The sequence below is a fragment of the Melanaphis sacchari genome, unplaced genomic scaffold (genome assembly GCF_002803265.2).
Source record: "Melanaphis sacchari strain LSU unplaced genomic scaffold, SCAv2.0 Contig10_pilon_pilon, whole genome shotgun sequence".
In the NCBI taxonomy this organism is placed as follows: Eukaryota; Metazoa; Arthropoda; class Insecta; order Hemiptera; family Aphididae; genus Melanaphis; species Melanaphis sacchari.
In genome coordinates, this window is record NW_020270420.1 from 4,309,989 (window position 1) to 4,331,593 (window position 21,605).

The 21,605-nt window shown below is 20.7% G+C and overlaps 1 protein-coding gene across 1 annotated transcript in view; it reads left to right on the plus strand.

Moving 5' to 3' along the window:
* LOC112603591 (limbic system-associated membrane protein-like) overlaps positions 1–21,605 on the plus strand; it is a 174,823-nt gene that overhangs the window by 34,815 nt on the left and 118,403 nt on the right. Inside the window, exon 2 of the mRNA XM_025352239.1 lies at positions 14,504–14,585. Within this exon, the coding sequence (XP_025208024.1) occupies positions 14,504–14,585 (82 nt within the window). The remainder of the gene's footprint in view (positions 1–14,503; positions 14,586–21,605) is intronic.

Below are 21,605 nucleotides of genomic sequence, written 5' to 3' on the forward strand. Positions count from 1 at the left end.
GGCTTATCATACATATACATAGTTGAAAAATTTTAGTTATTTTGAACTTGTAAATTTTGTTGTAATACGGGATTCTCTTGAAAACTATAATAGGTTATTCAGTTTCTTTATTTCTTCATTTTTTCTTAGTTTGTCTATATTAAAAACTAACGTAGTTTATTTGTTTAACTTAATATTATATAAATTAAATAATATCTAGATATAATATTGTACCATCGCTGAATAATATGAAAATATATTTTTTTATCAACATGGTAGATAGTATAACGAATGTAAAACTTAAAGACTTGAACACAATAATTATAATATTTAAGCTATTATGTATATATACACTAAAAAGACACATTTTTTTTTGTTTGTTTTTTTTTTTTGTGTCAGTTAATAAATAAATAATTATTTAATACGAATTTACTTGATGTATTTTCCGGGATAATTATTAATTGTTCCATTGCTCTATACCGTTATCTGCATCACCCATGATAATTCAACTTTTGTTATAAATTCATTGTTATATAATATTCTACTATTATGTCCTTATCGTTCTAAATAAAAAAAAATTCATTTTTGTAAAACTTAAATAATATTAAATTTATTTAATATTAATAGATGTTTTATTGATTTAAATGTTATCAATTATTAGTAATATAAAATTCAAAATTTTATAATATTATATACGAAAGAAATACTACACATTTAAACAATCAAATGCTTTATTATTTTAAGTCATAATAATATGAAATGTAATGTTGGTGACTATGAATAAGTATATAATTTTCTTGGAAAAGTTACAAAAAGTATGCGACCTAATTTTAATTTGTAAATTCAAGTGTTATGTAGGTAATTACGGAAAAAAAATGTTACACAAGGCACGATCACTATTAAGGTTTATTATTTTTTTTTTTTTTTTTACAAAATTGGAGGCATTTAATGAAAACATTACGTATTTTTTAGTATTATGTGTTTTAACCCTATCACGTAACGAAAGCAATTTTGAACAAGATAGGACAGTCACATGTTATGACTAAAAAACAATCATATAATTTATCTATATAACTATAACAATAATTGTAGAATACGTTAGCGTTACACGTTGTAAAATATTTTTGTGATTTGTTGAAATTTGACATAAATTAAAATAATTTAACCCATTATAAATCGCATTACACATTATTATATTCATACCTATTAAGATGCATGCAAGATTAAAATATATATTTATAAAATTGACTTGTGTAAATAGTTAGCGAAATCATGATACCAATATAATCATTAAATGATCCGTCAAATTTAATTATAATGTATTGTAAAATTTATAATTTATAAAGCAGTAGTTAAACAAAAAAAAAAAAAAAATAAATAAATAAATAATTCAATATTTAGAAGTTCTTCAGTTCAGTGGTGTTGTGCAATGTGTAGAATTCCTTAGTAAAAACTCGGATATAATATGTCTTTTTATGACATATGTTTTACACAAGTAATTAAATCTATTTAAATATGAACATTTAATGGTACACAAATAATTATACCTAATGCGTAAAATAATAGTATCAATTTAATTTTATAATTTTAATTTTAATTTTGATTTGAAAAATATAAGCTTTTTTAATCATAATATAATATTAAAAACAATTTATAATGTTTCTTTGTTATATTTAATTATTTTATATAGAAATTTAATTTTGTTTTATGTTCAAGTATTATATTTCTGATTTTTAAACATTTTTAGATTTTTTGTCACTATGTTCATTTTTTTCGTGCAATACGGTTTTGTATTTCACAACAGATATTGATATTTTTCCACTCACAGTGTTTGTCTTATAAATTGTAGTTAAAATAATAATAATGAAAAAAATAATACTAATAATAAGTAAAAATAAATAGAACTGGTTCGATAGGAAGCCCAGGTATATTAATTTAATGTAAAAAGGATCAATTTAGGAAGTCGATGATAAGTAAACGGAGAGTATATATAGTGTTTATACTAGTATATTGATTATGAATAGCTAACTTAAGTTACGTTTGTGATATATGACATGTGTTATCGATGGAATAGACTCAAAATCTAGTGCGTTAATTGAGTTACACGTCTGGAAGTAAATTATATTCTCATAATATGATGGGTACCTAGGTAGTTCGCATTTATTTTATTTGTCTAAATAGAGTAATTCACCAAGCATGCTCATTCCCATTTTTTCCTTAAATAATTAATTAATTTAAATTTTTAATTCTGTTTTTAAAGTCTTTGAGATTTGGTCCTGTATTGATATGAACTTCTGTTTTTCAAACGAAAAAATCCTTTTTTTAAAGATAAAATATTTAGTTGAACATTTGTATGTATCTTATTCAAAATTTGAACTAGCAATATCTCAATTATTAAAATATTTATACTGAAGATAATGGTTTTACAAAACTTTAAAATAAATTTAATGTTTTATATAGTATTTATTATCCTTGTATCATACTTTTATAAATTTTAAAATTGGATAAATCAATTAATGTTTTTAATTTAATTTAATTTTTTTTCAAATCACTATAAATTACTTAAATTACTCATCTAAATGTTGATTAGGAAGTGTTTTTAGAAAAAATTCTTCTAATTAGTTATAGAAGAAAAGGAAAAAAATGCATCTTTTTAGAATATTCCTTAAATGATACAAATAATTTCAAGCATTTGAAAACATTGCCTTTATACTAATTCGATAATTCAGATTTCAAATAATAGCATCATTAAAGAAAAAAATAAGTGAAAATTTGAACATTTTTAGTAAACCACTCTATATTTTATACATATTTAATTTATTAACTTATATTCAATGTTATGATTATATATTACATCATATTAACGTATAGTTTGTTTTTTGGTAATTACTACGTAATAATCCTCCATACTCAATTTAACATCTTAGCTATGTATGGATTGATATTTCAGTATTATTACAGTAAATTTATAATTGAATGGTTTTGTATGAGTTAATACAATTTAATTGTTACATAATAAAATGTATTCTATTTTATTCACTAAAAAATAATAATATGTGATATTGAAATTCTTTATGTGTTACACTTTAAGGTACTGCAATCAAGTTTTGTTTTATCAAAAACTGTTCGAGAATGCTTATTTTTAATTTTAATATTAATTTTGATAATTGTAACTTGTATTATTTATTTTTAGATTATTATAGAATTTTGTTTTTATCAAAAGTTACCATAATGTCTAATTATTAAATAAAAACCTTTTTTCTACAAATGAATAATTTATTCTAGACAATAAATGCATTTACTTATATTTAAGTAAACATCAGTAAATATTTAAGCATAAATATTTTATTACAGAGGCTATTTAAAATAATTGTGTGATTCATAAAAGTTTGATTTACAACTAGAATTTATCAAAATTTTAAAATACATTACTCAATTATTCGTATTCTCTGTACAACACTTTTTACAATATTGTTTAAAAATTAAAGAACCGATTGATGTTTTTAAAGCACTCTGGTACAAAGTCCATTACCCAGCAAGCTCATGTGTGTGAACTTTCTTATTTTTATTCTGTTTATAGGCGCATTAATTACAATCAGTTATGATATTTCGTGGAAAATCTATAAATTATAAAACTTTATGAATGCATGTTAAATGTTTATTTAGTGTAGTTAGCTATAGAAACCTTAGTATATCACTTACAACTAGTTATATGTGAGTTATATATTTTATAGTTTTGTTTTAACATTTGAATCAAATATTTTATGATAAAACATATCTGAAAGTGATCTAATTTTCTTTATATTTTAATGTGTGTAAATTTTAATTTAATTTAACTTAATTTATTGTCTTTATACTCTGTGAATATATTTATATATACATATATAAGACTATTTACTTATTCATTAATCTATGAGCCCATTATTAAATATATATATATATATATACAATATATTAAAACCTGGGACTCCGATTAGTTAAGTTATGTACCTGAGTTCATATATCAAAGGGTTACTTAAAATTTTAAGTATATGATTTTATTAAATAAATAACTATTTAAAAATTTATTGGTAGATATGACAACGAATATTAAAAATAAATGTTTGTCTTTCATGGTTAATAAACACATTAATTATAATATTCAAGTAAAATTCAAAACTGTATAAATATTTTTAATTAATTTTAATTTCCAATAATTAATATAAATTTAAATTATAATTATAAAAAGTTATCACAGAAAATAAAAGTTATGAATTAAATTTTTATTCAATTAATGATATATTTATTGCATTAATCGGATTCTTGTACAATATAATTAATTAACAGTGTAAATAAAAAATAAAATAAAGGAAAGTAATATCCGACCACTTTGCTATACAGTAAGTGTAGAGTGCCTTGTCTTAAAGACTAAGTTACTGTAATATATTATATGTAAAAATTTAAATTCAATGATAAATAATTAAACACAAAAAACGATTCTGAATGAAGACGATCGATCAGTTTATACTACTAAAAATATTTTGCGATATATTTAGGATTAAAAAATGCATTTAAAATTAATTTTATAAAACTATACAGTGTTAATGTTCATTCAATACTTATTTTATTTTAGATTCTGAGTGGATTAATGATAAATATATTTATTTTACAAAGATTATTATTATTATTATTATTTATTTTTTTTTTAGTCTGTATATAGGATAAATAGTGGAAAACATTTTCAGTTTTAAAGATGGTTTTAGGTAGAAAATTAGATCTAGTTTTTAGTTTGAAGACATCTAAGTTAAAAATTTATAGTAAATTTTATTATAATAAAAAACACAATTTTCATGAAAATCTAATATTTTTATTAAGATAATTGTTTAATAACCATAGTTATCTTAAAAAAAAAATACATATATCATTATTAGGTATGTAGAATAAAATTTAAAAATATATTAATTCATTTAAAACTATTACTTCTCTATTTATATCGTGAATGTATTACACTATTTTACAATAAAGTGGTATTGATTCAAAAATTAATAACAATAATATAATTATATGGTATATAAAAAAAAAATAATAATAAGCAATATACTCAGTGATATAGCTTGATAAACTTTACCGCTTAGAATCGTTTTTCAAGTACAATAATAATAATAATAATAATAATAATAATTTACTTTAAACTTAACACACAGTAGTATAGCAAATCACTTGTCTCCTACTGTGTAACAAAGCGGTACCCATCTGCCTATCTTTTTTTATTGATCTATATAAATCTTATAATATCAAATTTTATTATAGTTTAAAAATAACTATTAAGAGTTGAAAACATAAAATACCTTTTATTGATAAAAGAGCTAAAAGTGCATTAATATTTAGAAAATCATCTAATATATTTGTATCTAGTAAAATATGCTAATATGAATATTTGGTGAAAATTTCAAGGTTTTACAGTTATTCATTTTTAAGTTAACTAAAAAATAACAAAATCGGTTTAGCATAAATATTTTCTTTTTTTTTTTCTTTTTTCATTCCACAAGTGCTTATTAGATGTATTCCTCTACCAGAAGCCACACATATCATTGAAAATTCAAGTATTTTTACTGCTCCAAAAGTAGATGACAAACCTATACTCACAGACTTAATTTTATAATAAATACAATCATCACTTCGTTTAAAATTTAATACAAAATTAAATAAATAAACAATAAGAAGTGTTCTATATCTTAGAAATAATATAATTTATATTTTTATCTTTATAGTTCAATTGATATCGAAAAGGTTTGAGAAATTGCGTTTGCTGCCTGGTGCTGTTATATCAGTAAATATAATTAAAGTTGTCTTCTATTATAAATTGAAACCTAGCTTTATGCTTTATATCAATACTATTGGCGACACCTGTTTCATATTTTACGGAAGTTTTACAAGAAAACCATTGATTCGGAAACATTATCACAATAAGAACTTTTAGAAATAGAAAAATAATTGATTTTCATTTACACCAAATAGAAAAATATTTTTTCAAGACAATTTAAACTTCTACAGAGACAATATTATTTGGTAATACGCCAAATAGTAATAAGTTATTGTTATATTTTGCTGAATTGTAAATATACAATCTTGTGTATTACATTATAGTATTAATTTAATTTATTATATGAATTATTAAAATATCAAAAAATTGATAAACATAGAACCAAACTCATCATTTCAACCTGACTTAATATCTGAATTATATCAGATGTGGTATGTTAAAAAATATTTGTCATAATTATCCAATAGTTATTTATTATTATGTTTACTATTATTTATTATCATTTAATAATTATGATAAGTGTTTTACCCACGGCTATTGACGTTTATAAAATATATAATGATATATTATCTCAAAAAAATAATAATTTTTTGCAAAAATATTTTCGTCAATACATTTAAAAAAAATAATCTTTACTCGTATAATATTAATAATTAAAAGGCTAGGGTTTCTATGAATTTTCATGTTTTTTCCTTCAATCAAAATTGATTTGTTATTAGATATGTTCACAATTTGGTTAATTTTCGATTAAATACAACCTTTTTTTTTTGCATAATTTTTCATATTTTTAACATATCATATATAATTACACATTTAGATTTTTGAGAATTTATACATTTTAAATGGTATTTACGTATTTAATGAACGTCTATAATTATTGGGTTATTTGTTGTATTATCGTAAGTATACGTACTATCGAATATTTTGTCGATCGGAAAACCGATAGAATTACATTATTAATTTTTTTTTTCATTAATACGAAAACAGTTGTGTAGGTACATATATTATGTATATTTAATAATTTGAGTAGTTTCAAACAAACAGTTTTAGTCAATACATATAAATTCATTTTTCATTTCAATTGCCGGTTGTTTGTATTCCAAAATTTGAAATAGCATGCAATATTCAATGTAATAATAATTCTATGTAAATAATAAATAATAACTAATTAGTTTTTGATTTACGATATTTAAAATTTTTATATTTTTTTTTATATGTAAAAATATTTAGAGTTATATGAAAATAAAAAAAAATATGTTTGCATATTTTAGTAAATAAAATACGTGTTTTAAAATTTTTATTCCACATAATTACATAAATCTTAGCCCTATTTATTAAAATTAGTAATTTTATTTCACTTAAGTAACAATCAATTGGTACGAAGATTTATTTCGGTAACTTTCTGGCTAGTTCAGTTGATAAAATTTTATTTTATGTATGTTAGCTCAAAAATAATTGTATAATTTTAAGTTAAACATGACGGGTGATACAGAAGATATACATACATTTTTCTACTATTTTTTTTAATTTTTTTTTTTTTTTTTTAATTATATTTTTGATTTAAGGTAGTTTATTAAAAATATTTATGATAAGATATATTTTATTCGACAAATATTTTTTTAGGAGATGTTTTGAACTAGTCACCAAAAATTGTTATTTTTCTGTAATATAATATATATATATTTCTATATATATATTCAAGTTTATAACTTTAAAAAGAAGAATTACATTTATTTCATTATAATTTTATTGTACAATAATTTTTTATACAATCAATTTATACAGACATTTATTATCATATAGTAAATGTCTAGTATCGATTACAGTGGACGTATCAATATTTAGTTTGTTGAACATTAATCTAAACGCTATTTTTTATTGAATGAACTAAAAATAATTAGTCAAATCATTAATAGACAACAACTGTTTTTTAAATAAATAGTTATACAAATGCAATAATACAGAATTTACTCAATCAAAATTTTAATTCATATTAGTTATATAAGTAAATTAAAATGTGAATTAAAATAAAGAGGTAGTTCAATTTCAAAATAACATTACCTAAATATTTGATGAATTTCGCAAATTAAGTCGGAAGCAAGCTGTTAAAAGTTACAAATTATGTATTTATTTAATATCTAGCATCAAATGTCTTAGATAAATGCTAAAGACTATACATAACGTAGCTAATCGTGCTGGTAAAATCAAATCTACCGTATAATTATCGATTGAGAATTGAGCTACATTTTCAAACCGATCAGAATCAGGTACATGCAATTCATTTTTGCAACTACAACAATAGCTGTAGTTATTCGACGTCAAGAATCCGATTTAAAGAGCCTCACTTTTTGTTGTAAATCGTTTTCGGTTTCAGCCCATAAAATATATAACCTCCATCAATAGAAATAAATAAACCCTCACAGAATACCGTTTTGGGGTATTTTACATCCTATTAACCTCTTCCACAATTTCTCAACCCATTTTACCATACGGAATATTTGATATTATCATATTAGTTAAATACTTTAAATCTTATAGGTACTCAAAATTGTGTATGTTAACATACTTGGAATATTGCAGGATACAACCATTATCATAATTTTTGTAATAAAGTATGAATATTATCAAATGAATAGTTTTCTCTAATTTAATCATGTATTTTCATTTAAATTAAAAATAATTTAAATATTAATTGTTTTATTCTTGGTATTTTGTAATTATATTCACATTTTACTTTACTTAAAACATTTCTTTACTATGAAAAGCGTAAAAAGAATATGTAAATGAAGTAATCAGAATCAACATTATTATATAATTTACCACATATACCTAATATTGTAGACTGTACAAGAATCAATTATTTGAAATGAACGTTGTTTTGTTTATATTATTTAATATAAGTTTTTGAAAAGCTTGACAGGGTAATTAATTTTTAATGTTAACTTATCAGGTGGAAAATTACTTATATTCAAAGATAATTTGTTGATAAAAGTTTCTGAAATAATATCCAACTTTGAAACGTTCTATTATATAATTACATATTTATTTATTTTTTTAATAAAAATTAATCCTGGTTAAGTTTGAATAAATTCTTATTAAAAATTACTCAAAGTTACATCCATTAAATATTTTGTATTTTTTTTTATTTTTTTTTTTATCATAATTCATATATGATGATGTATAATATTTGATACACATTGCATTAAATATTAGTCATAAATTTATATAAGTATGGTAAGTGTGATTCCATTTTCAAAATTTTTCCAATGCAATGCTTATACTCGACTATCTGAATATACTATTTTATACTATTTGTAATTTATTTATTTACATATGGACTTAAAATTGTAAGTATATTTAATCTATTATATCATAGTAATGAAATATTTTTATACAAATAATCATTGGAGAATGATGCAATTTTTTTTTTCACTGTAAACATATATATATTGTATTATTCATATACAAAACTATTGTATGGTTATGTAAAATATTAATAATTATAAAACAAAATATTATATTACATTATTATGCATTATTTTATATTTATGCTAATTATATATTTCTAACTTTTTTATAATTCACTAAGTGATATTTAGTTTTTAAGATTAAAAACCCTTTTTAGAATCGTTCTTAATAAGTTTTTTATATAAAATAAACATATTGTCTAAGTTTTTCAACAGCTTCAAGAGCAACAATTGCGTACTAGTGGAACATGACAATAAAATATTTTAATCCAAAAATAGGCTTTAAACTAATGTTCTGAACTTGATTATTCAAATGTCCCATCAATTAAAATAAAAGGAATGATTAAAATATTATTTTTTTAGAGATTTAAAAGTTAAGTAATACTCTCCAATTTTTGTTGCATTGAATGCAAAATAGTTCTACATCAATATTGAAACCAAACATTTTCTCGATTCAAGAAGAACATTTCTTGTTTACATTTTAAATTTGCGGTCAATTGTACATAAAATAGGTAGTTTATTACCCAAAATATAAGATAATTCAAAATTCTTAAAAATATACTTTATGTATAAATCAGTCATCAGATCAAATATCTGCAAGTTTAATTTAGAATTTAAAAGCAAAGGCATTATTGAATCGTAGCAAAGCATTTTAATAGAAAATATTATATTTAATAAAGAGTTTCAACTATAATATCAGGTATAAATCGATTTACAAGTTAGAAAATTTAAAAAATATTTAATAATGTTGTATCGACCGTAAATGCGAAACAGCAAGTACAAAAATATATAGTACTTATCTATATTTTACATTGTTTGTGATTTTAACAATTGTTAGAAGTAAAAAATGTTTTTATTACCTACCGTAATATTTACTCACACAGTTATTAAATAAGTAGCAGATATTGACTATTGTATCTATTAAAATTGAATTATCGATCTATTTAACTTGTTTTATATTATAGTCGTATAATATGTATCTATATGCAATATCATGGTAGTGATTTTTTATAACTATATAATATAAAATGAAATAATACTATTTTTTTATGTAACATGAATTAGAGCGTAATTGTTATATGTCATATATCTGTAGCCAATATAATATAATTATAGTTATATAGGTATGTGTCTGATAAATATTGATAAGTGATCAAACAAATAGAAGTCCATATCTTTTTCGTATTTTGAGGAAATATTACATTGAAGAGCACCCATATCCGAACATAAAAAACAAAAGATATATTCTTCTGTTATTCATTATTCACCCGAAATTGATTTCTCTTAGACTCATTCATGTATAGAATATCCGGCAGAGATGATGTGTCCAGACTGCATATACAACGTTAACAGAGAATGGAACTTACAATGGCATAATATAGTATTAACAACAAAATGTATGTACAATAGAAAAACAAGATTTTGTTCTTATTTGAGATGTATATGCACATTCAAAACTAAAACTTATAATTTAAAACACAAATAACATAATATGTTTTTTTTTTTTTTTAAATAGGTCAAATATTTATGATATAAAATATTATATTATATTATTTAAATATATCTATTAGTTCTATTAAATATATTTACTTTTATTCAAAAATTTTAAAAAAAATAATTAAAAAAAAAAAAAACTAGTTAATTGTTATTTGATTTATTATATTATGATAAATCTTTCACTATAATGGTAAAACGAACTATGAATATTTCACACGGAAGAGTATGATATGTATAAATATTTTATATTATGAACGAAGTGATAAATGTTTTGATTTTACACAAACATGTATGTGTGTGTGTAAATAAATGTGTATTTTTTTTTTTAGTCTATGATTACATCTTTTGGGGTGTTGAAAATAATTCGATTTTTAATTTGGATGCGGGTTTTGGTTGCAAATGGGATTTATTTGGTACATTGCTTGATCAACAGTAAATTTTTATTCTTCGAGAAAATAATAAAAAAAAAAGACGTGAAATTTTAAAAACCATTTCTTATAAAACAGATTTGTCATTTTGTTATGACTTATAATTCAAGACCAATTAACTGTAAGAACTTGAAATACTCACAAAATATTCATATTATCAGTTTCCATACATGCATAATTTTTTACTCTCTTTGTTTTGTTCATAAATAATTGAAATTTTTTTAGTTTTTTTTCTACAATTGCTAAAAAAATTTATTTTCTAGATCAAGAAAATATATTACAAGGTTCTACATAAATTTTTCTTATATTAGTATAATATAATTATTAAAAAAAATATTCACAATTTTGTATGTGTATTTGAATCCTAAAAATGTACAAACTACAATTATTTTGTAGAAAATATTTGAAAAAATATTTAAATTTAAATATCTTAAGTTTGAAAAATGTAATATAATATTTTTATAAGTAGCTCATAATTAGACAAAAAAAAAAAAAAATTAAAAATATATAAATGCATATTTTTTTTAAAACTCTGGAATTAAATTTTGGACAAAAGTTTATACTATTTCAATGCTGAATAAAATTATGTTCATTATTTTATTATTGTTAAAAAATATTATTCATTGAGACTTAACTTTTACGTGTATTATGGTTTTTACTTTACGTAATTATATTTACAAAATATTTAGATTAACTTTAAAATATTATTTAATTTTAATAAAAACATATTTATAGTGTTTTATGCTAAGGTGGTGTTGACTCGAAATCCTATTACAACAATATAGTATAGTTTAATTAATATATATTGTTTATTATTATTATTACTATAACAAATTAATACTAATTGTTGACGTTCGTATTATTGATAATATCGATATTATTATTCATTATCTGTAAATTTGTAATATTATATTTATTTCATTAATTCTGTATATTATTTAAGTAGTTGAAGCGTGTGTGTAAATAAAAATAAATAAATTTTTAGATAGAACCTTATTAAAAAAAAAAAAAAAAAAATGAAAAGAATTATTAAGTTCTTATCTTTAACTAAAACTAAAATCCAAAAATGTATGATAAACACATACATGATCAAAACATTCAAAACCATATTATCAATTATGCTATATTCCGGAAAAAAATTAAATACCAATAGTACTTATAGTTATGTAGGTTGACAGACCGTCTTCGCTCAGAATTATTTTTCGTATGCAATTATATTATTAGATCATCACCTCAAATTTAACACTTTACAAAAACCACTCGATACCTACAACTGTACAGCAAAACGATATAGATTTTTCCACTTTTTTTATATTGATTACTAAACATTTATATTTTAAATTTAACACCACAAATAAATAAATCTTCAGAATAGCTACTTATTACAATTAATGTTCAGAGTACTAAAACTAATGATATATTTCAGTAGCCTAAAAAAACTTTTATAATAATATATTATAGCAGCCAGAAATGCATCAGTATCTTCTAATTAAGACAAAAACTATAATATATATAATATATATTATATTCGTACATAATTTAGTATATTGTTGATATTAGATATTATTATGTATTATTATTATTATTATCTTATTATCTACCTTGAATAAGTTTGAAAAAACTTACAGGTAATATATTATTATATCTGAAATAGTCATAATAATCTGGCAAAATGATTAAAGTAAAGCAGTAACATTTAGTATTAAAGAATAAAAGAAAAAAAATGTTTCAAGTATTTTTTTTTTTTTTTTTTACTTAAAGAACAATAAATTATAATCTATGAATCAAGTTAAAAACAACAAATCATGATTATACGGGGTGATTTACCAAGCATGCCCACCTCTTTTTTTTTAATTTAATAATGTATTTAATCAAATTCGTGATATTTTTATACTACTTTAACGTTAAATAATTTACAGTGAAAAAAAGAGTTTTATTTTGAAAAACAGAAGTTAATATTTCCACAGGACACTTTATAAGTAGTATTAACGAATTTCAAGAATTTTAAAATATGATATCAAAGTATCTAACTATATTTTTAAAATTCTGAAAATAAAATTTTGAATACTTATACTATCGAAGAAATTAGAATGAGTATGTATGGAAAATCACTTTATATAATATATGATTATGTGTGGAATCAATTAAAAATAATATAATATGAAAAGGAAAATAGGTATGTAATGATTGTATTCAACTTGTTTTACGATAAGTTTTATTTGTATACTGTGTAGGTTACATATTATTTTATTTTTTTAATGATTTGTAAAATATTTCCAAGCTTCAATCACAGTTTAGAGGTATATAATAAATCACACGTGACATTTTATTTTGGATATAACGTATAATTTGCATGTTATGTGTAAATTGAATTGATAATAATATTTATTATTCTATGTATTATTATGCAATAAATATATTTTAGCTACATAATGCAATATATGCTAAACCGTTAAACATAAAGACTAAATTCTTCATTTAAATATTGTACTGCTTATACACTACCGAGATCACTGACCATAACAGAACCTTGTAGTCAATTAACTGTTCGTTTATTTTATTAGCTATTTAGTTATCAATACCTAATAATTTTAAAATTGTTGAACTTAAATTAATATTTTTGGTGTAAGAAGATCATAATTTATTATTAAAGCTCCAGTGGCTGTTTAAAAATGTAAAAATGATAATATTCATTACGATTAGATAACAAAATATTTTCTATTTGTATTACCCTAACCAAACATTTAGTTAAGTATTGCATTTTAATCCATCCGTAATGATTGTTCAGTTAATTCATTATCATGTGATTTATAATGCGAACATATTAAACTTTTCCATTAGTTAAAACCTAAATTGTTTGTGGAAATGCTTTTGTGATTAGACACTTAGATTCAATTCATTCTCAAATAATATTACACATTAAATAATTTAATCTACAGCCAACAATACAACTAGGATTCTTGAAGTTGTAACACTGAGCTGTTCTTTAAATCCTTGTTGCAAAACAGTCCAAATGATAATCTTGCAGAACTATCTATAACAAATATTAGTGATATTAACTTAATTAATCTTATTGGATTAATAGTTCATTTTTTTAAATCTACTTAATATGTAATTAAGTTGTACTCGATAATGTATACTTTTCAAATAATTTTATACTAATTTTATGCATGTACGCAGTTAAGCTAAATCAAACAGCTTTTTAACTGAAATATAAAATATTATCTTAATTAATTAAAATAAATAAATAAATAATTTTTAATGAAAATATATATAAAAAATAATAATAGATTTGTATTAAAAATTAATATTAATTTTTTTTATTTTAGGAAATGGTTACTCGGTGTTATTGGAATAATTTCGGGATTCAATATCTATTATTTGCAATGACATCAATTAAAATGGTATTGGGTAAGTATTCCAGAGAATTATAATTATTATAATTTATATTTTAAATGAACTAGTTATATTGAAAACATTTTCATGCACAATATTATAATTTTAAACAATTATTTTTGTTATTTGAATAAATATTTTTAACGAACATCTATATTTCATTTGGATAAAAATCATTTTCGAGGAGATATTTTGAGCTGAAGAATTTACTTAGTGAATTAATGTCACTAAAATTTAACAATTATTTTCATGGTTAATATTATTATCATTCTACAAAACTAATACATAATTTTTATAAAGGACGCTATAAGTATAAGTTTAGTAAACTTTTATTTAAATTTATAATCACAAATATTTAAATACATTACCAAAAGAGTCATTAAATGTTCAGCTATTGAATTTTTATTGTTGCATTTTTTACTATTATTGGTTATTTTTTTTTTCTAGTTCCAATTTTTATATTTTTTAAGACTATATTATATTCAAATTTATTTTAGTAAGTGTTGTGTTATAGATACATGAGGTCTTATAGAAAAATAACTTTGAAAGTTATGAAGTTACTTTATAGTTTATAAGTATGAAAAATGTAAATTTTTCTCAGGATTTGAATAATAGGCAAAATGAAATACATACGATAATAATAATAATAATAATAGTAAATTTTATTTTACAAATAATATACAATTTTATAAAAAGTTAATAAAAGTGATTTATTTTAATTTAGGACTACCTAAATATTTTTGGAAGCAGCGGTTTTTACTTTTTTACTTAAGTTAATTATTGAAGATGTGAAAAGATTTGATAGGGTCTTTGTATTAAGATACCTAACTATCTTAAATTCAGAAGATAGAATAGGTGTAAGAATATTTTTATGTTAATAAAAGTTAAAATTATGAATATAAAAAGAGAAGTATTTAATTAAAATTATCATTATTTTATTTACACAGAATTGTATGATGATATTATAATGGTTATAATTGATCTTATATATAGTTATTATTATCTAAAATAATGTCTTCTATGTCTTATTATTATTAAAAACTTTAAATGTCGTTCTATAGCACTTATTGAACATGTATTGAATGTATCACATTATTAATGGTAGATTACTGTAATGGATGTATTCAATTTAAATTTAATGATAAATCATATTATACACCATAAACGAATCTGAGCAGAAATAATTAGTCAGATAATCTAAGTATATACTCGTATAATATAGCATACTTAAATTAATATTTATTATAAATTAGGTTTAACTAATATTTAATTTAAAAATAAATGCATACCTGCAATTATAATATCATTTCAATAATTCCAATGATTATTATATTATTAATATAAGAAAATACTGTAGAACGATTTGAATAGGTTCACGATACAAATTGACTTTATTTTATTGATTTAATGTCAATATTTTAAAAATATTATCATAATAAGTTGTATCTATTTAAACAGTAATTTAAGAAATTGCGAAATTTGAAAAAAATTTTACTATTTTAAATGTCTACTAACACTTCAAAAACATTTAAAACATTATTATGTCTAAATATCAAATAGTTGAAGTATCAACTAGCTAATTTTCCATTATTATATAAAATATACTGGATAATTTTTAATTTTTAGAAACACTCCATTGAAATGGAAGATTAAAGCATATTTTCAACTATAAAGTTTGCTTCAAACACAAATTAAATGAAAAAAAAAATACGAACACACACACACATATACACATTTTTATAAACCATCACGCTTCATCGCTCTTTTAAAATCCAATATCATATTTTTTCTGGTAATCTTAAAGTATATTTTATATCGACATTGATTTTTCTTTTATTACTCAGAATATTTTTCTAATATTTCTACTAATTTGTATTTTGTGTTTTCAAGTTTAAAAATAAATTATTACTAATAATATGATTATAATTATTTTTTCTTTTTTTAATTCATTAGTTTAAAGTTTATAATTGCAGTTATTTAGATTATTTAAGATAAATCTTGAATATCAATAAATGTTAGTTAAATTTATTTGAAAACATTAATATTAATGGTTTGTGATTAAATTAAATGCATTACTTGTATTATTGTAATCTATAGTAAAAAAAAAAAAAAAAGAAAGAAATCTTACAGTAAATAAAACTATCAAAAACTGTAATCTCGTTAATAATATATCAAATTATATAGTTAATATACCAACTAATATTGATTCTGTAATATAATAATATTAGTATATATCACAATATTCCTATATTATCATTATTATTGTTACTATTATTTATTTTTTTTTTTTTTTGCATGATTTTTGGCTATAAATAGTTACGTATCAAATTGTTTAAAGTATGCATTTTACATTAATTAATCGCAGCGTGAAAATAAAAAAATACATTAAATATTTATATATTTATATTATTTTTACATTTTAATTATAATATTATTGTACTTTTTGTTGCATTTTATGTACATACTTTTTTTTTGCATAATAAATTATTTGGTGTTGAGTATACACATATTTTTCTGTCTAAATAGAAAATTATAAATAATAAAAATGGACAGATACATGTGTATATTGAGGGTAAAATACACTTTAAAATCAACATAAATAAAATAAATAATATACATATATTGTGCATATTAATTATATGTTCAGTAAACAACCTAAAATATAGAACTTTAGTTAACAAAGCAATTCTAAAAGAATGGTTTTTTGCGTATAATCAATAATGATTTCGAATAGAACAATCAAATATAATTATCCATAAATTAAAAATAACATTAACAGATATGCTTAAATATTTTTTAATTTACATGATTTTAAAATAAATTAAAAATTCAATTTTTTTAATTTTATTTTCAATCCTTAGCATTGAGCGGAACAATAAATATACTGGTTTTACATCGATATGTATATTTTTTTTCCACATTTTAGTTTAGTAAAATTGTTTCATTATTTGGTTTTGAGAATGATTCAAAGGTCAAAATACTTAAAATGTCAGTAATTTTTAAAATAATTAATAAAAATAAAGAATTGATGAAAAAACCGAATTTTTTACTCATAGTTATTTTTTGAAAATTGATTTTGTTTTTTTGTTGTACTTCAAATATGACATTTCAATTCTAAGTAAATTTAAATTATTTTAAACGTATTTAAAATTCAATACAATTTTTAATTAAAAAAGCTTTTGATCGAAAATGTAGTAAATACACATGAAAATCTTATCTGTTTTTTATTATGAACGATTAAAGTTCAAGTTTTTTTTATCATAATGGCATGTAAATATTTGACTGTTATAAGTAAATAAAAAATATAAAGAATAATTAGTCATCAATATTAATTGTTAAACCATTTTATAATTTCAAAACTATAGTAAAACTATTTATTGATCTACTATTATGTCAAATTTAATTGTATTAGTTTGTATAATATTACAATTTTCAAAAGTACTTTTTTTTTATTTTATTTAAAAGTCAATTTTTAACAAGTTCTCAACTAACTTAAATATAACTGACATTTGAATCAATATTCATTTTTTATATTTGTATTTTTTCTATATTTATGAATCGAGTCTGGATTAAAATGCCCACAGTTATCAAAAAATATATTTTCAGCACAATAATGCTCTTAAAATGCGACTAACTTTTTTTTGTATTTATTTATTGGCACGTAACTATACAAGCAATATAAAAACGATAGTTTAACTTTTGAAATTGTTAAAACTTCTTTTTCTTAATTAACCTAGCAGTTATAGAAAAACAAAATATATAAATAAGCATGGATAATAAATTAAAAGTATATTAATATATTGGAAATAAAATATGTAATTGCAATATCTCTCCAACTGACTAATTAGTTGTTATTGTTTTGAGTTCTTGTAAGAAGCCTCATCCGATAATTGCTGAAGATAAAAAAAAACGTTATCGTATACGTATAAAAAATGACTGAATTAATTAGGTGTAAATAGTTAAAATTTAGAAGAAAATATCTCAAAACTATTAAAGCAAATATTATGAATTTTGTACTTGAATATATAATTCTAAGGCATCTAAAATATAAAGCACTGCCTTGAAACTCAAAAACCAAATTAAACCAAAAGTTAAAAGTTATACAATATGATATAGCAATAAATCATATATAAATCAAATTTCACCATAAAAATTCAAATATTCCCATTACTAAGACGGAAATTTTTGATTAAGGTCCGTTGATGGGTAAAAATAGACAAATTTACTTTAATACCGAGACACGCATAGATTTCACAAATAATTCTTGCAATACTAAACTTCCAATACCTTAATCTTGGTGATTAAGAATAGATACTAGAGACATCGGTAGTTATCTTAAGATAAATTAATAACTTAAAAAGATGTTTAATTTTTATCTTTTTGTATTATTTTCATAACTAAAATGTGTATTGATATAATTATTACTGCACCTAGCGTAATAACATTTATAATATTTATATAATATTTAATAATAATATCTTAATCCTAAATAATTTATAAATTTATCAAAACAATAATTATTTTTGTAAAAATAAAACACCTAAATAAATAATAAATAATAGACCAAATAAATAAGTGATAAAATACAAAATCATTGAAAAAAATAATAAGTTTAATATAAAAATCTATTTAACTACAAATTTTACTTAATTTACATTCAAAAATAAATAATTTTAGAAAATTGACAGTAAAGCAAGTATTTAATTATCATTTATACAATTTAAAATAAAATGAACATTAACATACATTTGTATGAAACAAAAGTCTTTTTGATCCACTTATTATGTTATTATGTAATTTTATTACATTATGAAACATACATTTGTCTTTTGATTGTTATATTATTTATAGTTTAATGAAATATAAAAATGTTTTAATTTATACAGTGCTACATGACTGACATTTAATAAATTAAAATAGTTTGAAATTAATCACTGTCTATAATCATCAATTTTCATTATATTTCTTTAAGTAGAAATTAGGTACAGTACTAATCATTAGATGAGAAAAGAACGTTTACTTGAAATTCAAGAAGACTAGAAATGCAATTACATAGTTGAGTGGTTTAGAATATTTCCGTTTAGAATTTGTATTTGACAGGATAAACTCAAAGAAGCCATACCAATTTTTGTATTATACTTACTTTCTTAAATTTAATATTTTGAAAACTCCTTTTCAATTCATCTTTATGCACCAAAAAGGCTCTTATGAATTATTTAAATAATGATTTAGTAAAATAAATATATAAAATAATATATTTTATGATTGATTTTGGATAATATATTTTTTATAATTTAAGTAACACAAATAATTTTATGTATTTAAAATCAAAATAAAAACATGAACAAAATTGTTTTTATAATATAAACATTATGGTTACTTAAGGTAATAATATTTATGGCCAATCGTTTAATCTTTAAAGCATGATTTACAAAATCAAAATAATCTTAAGATATAATAATAAAAAAAATAATAAATGTTAAATTTAATTTACTTGTAATAAATTCTACATTAACTTTTATATTAAATTATTACTATTGTAATAAATTTAATCGTTAAGTGTAGGTCTAAGAAAAAGTTAATAAATCTAAATCATTTCAGCCACCAATAAACAAAATCTGTCTTTTAGTGAGAATCAGTATTTGCACTTATAGTTCAAATAACAAACTAGATACCCACTTACCTATAAAATCGTGCCTACTATGCAATTTATTACACACTATCATATGAACTCTGTGTAGTTTTCCATTATTTTAATTTTAGGATACAAATATAAATTATAATGTCAACCTTAATAATAAAATTAGCAAAAAAGAATATATATTGTTTTGTAAGTCCATAAATTAATTTTAATATACTTAGTTTGATTATACTCATCTAATCATATCTCTCCATTTGTATACATTTTTTATTAGTTTAAAAATTACATTGATATAATATTTTTTCTATGCTAATTATTTTTTACTTTAAAATTAGTTTGTACATGCCCATTTCTATGTAACGGATAATATCATTTAGATAGTTGTTCATAATATGATAGTTGATGGTTTGTAGAATTAGTATAGTCAAAAGAATGTCACATTAGTTTTTATTGATAACACAATAATAAAAAAAGAGAAAAGAAAATAGGAATTTTGTTAAATGGAATATTAGATTAAAACTGTATGTATTTAGGGGAAGATACGATAGTACTTATCCGTTTTTTACACGTTATGAAAACAATGGTGGATACATTCTGTACACTATAATATACGTAGTGACCGTAATACAAATAATTGAAAATAATTGAACAGGCACCATTTAAAGTAGGAAATTACTCGTTGTGGCAAATATTTGGGTTGAGAAATACTATTACATAATATATCTGAATTAAGCTTCAAATCGTGATTTCACGTATTGTCCAACATAATAATATGAATTGTGATTTTTAACTAAAAATCATTTTTGAAATGTAAATAATAATTTTTTGAAATGAAGCGATTAAAGTGATAAACAAAACGTTTAGTAGCAGCTGATTTAATATAGTATTTGAGTAGGACTAAATTCTAATTTTTGTTGTATATATTTTTCCACGGTGTTTAATAGCTGTAAATATTGTAGTATTACCAATTAAAAATAATTAAGATTTGATTTTTTTTTTAAATCACAGTGAACATAGGCGCTCGGACGAGTAGGGCTGATTGGGCTTTAGCCTCACCTGAACCTTTTTTTTCTACGTGGGTGCCTAAGAAAGTAATGAGGCGTTATAGCTATAGAAAATTGATAAAAAATAAATTAAAATCATGGATTTTAATATAATAATTATATTTTTTTTATTTGACAGCACAATAATTGCATATAATATTGGAATGTATACACTTCATGCAAATTTTATAATTAATAATTTATAATAATAAATAAATATTGATGTTAATTGACAATGTTTAATATAATATATTATGTTTTAGACGTTTTTGAATTGTTTTAATACATTATATTTGGTTAAAATTTTAAATCAATACTAGTATTGATGAATGTAGTATATATATTATATAC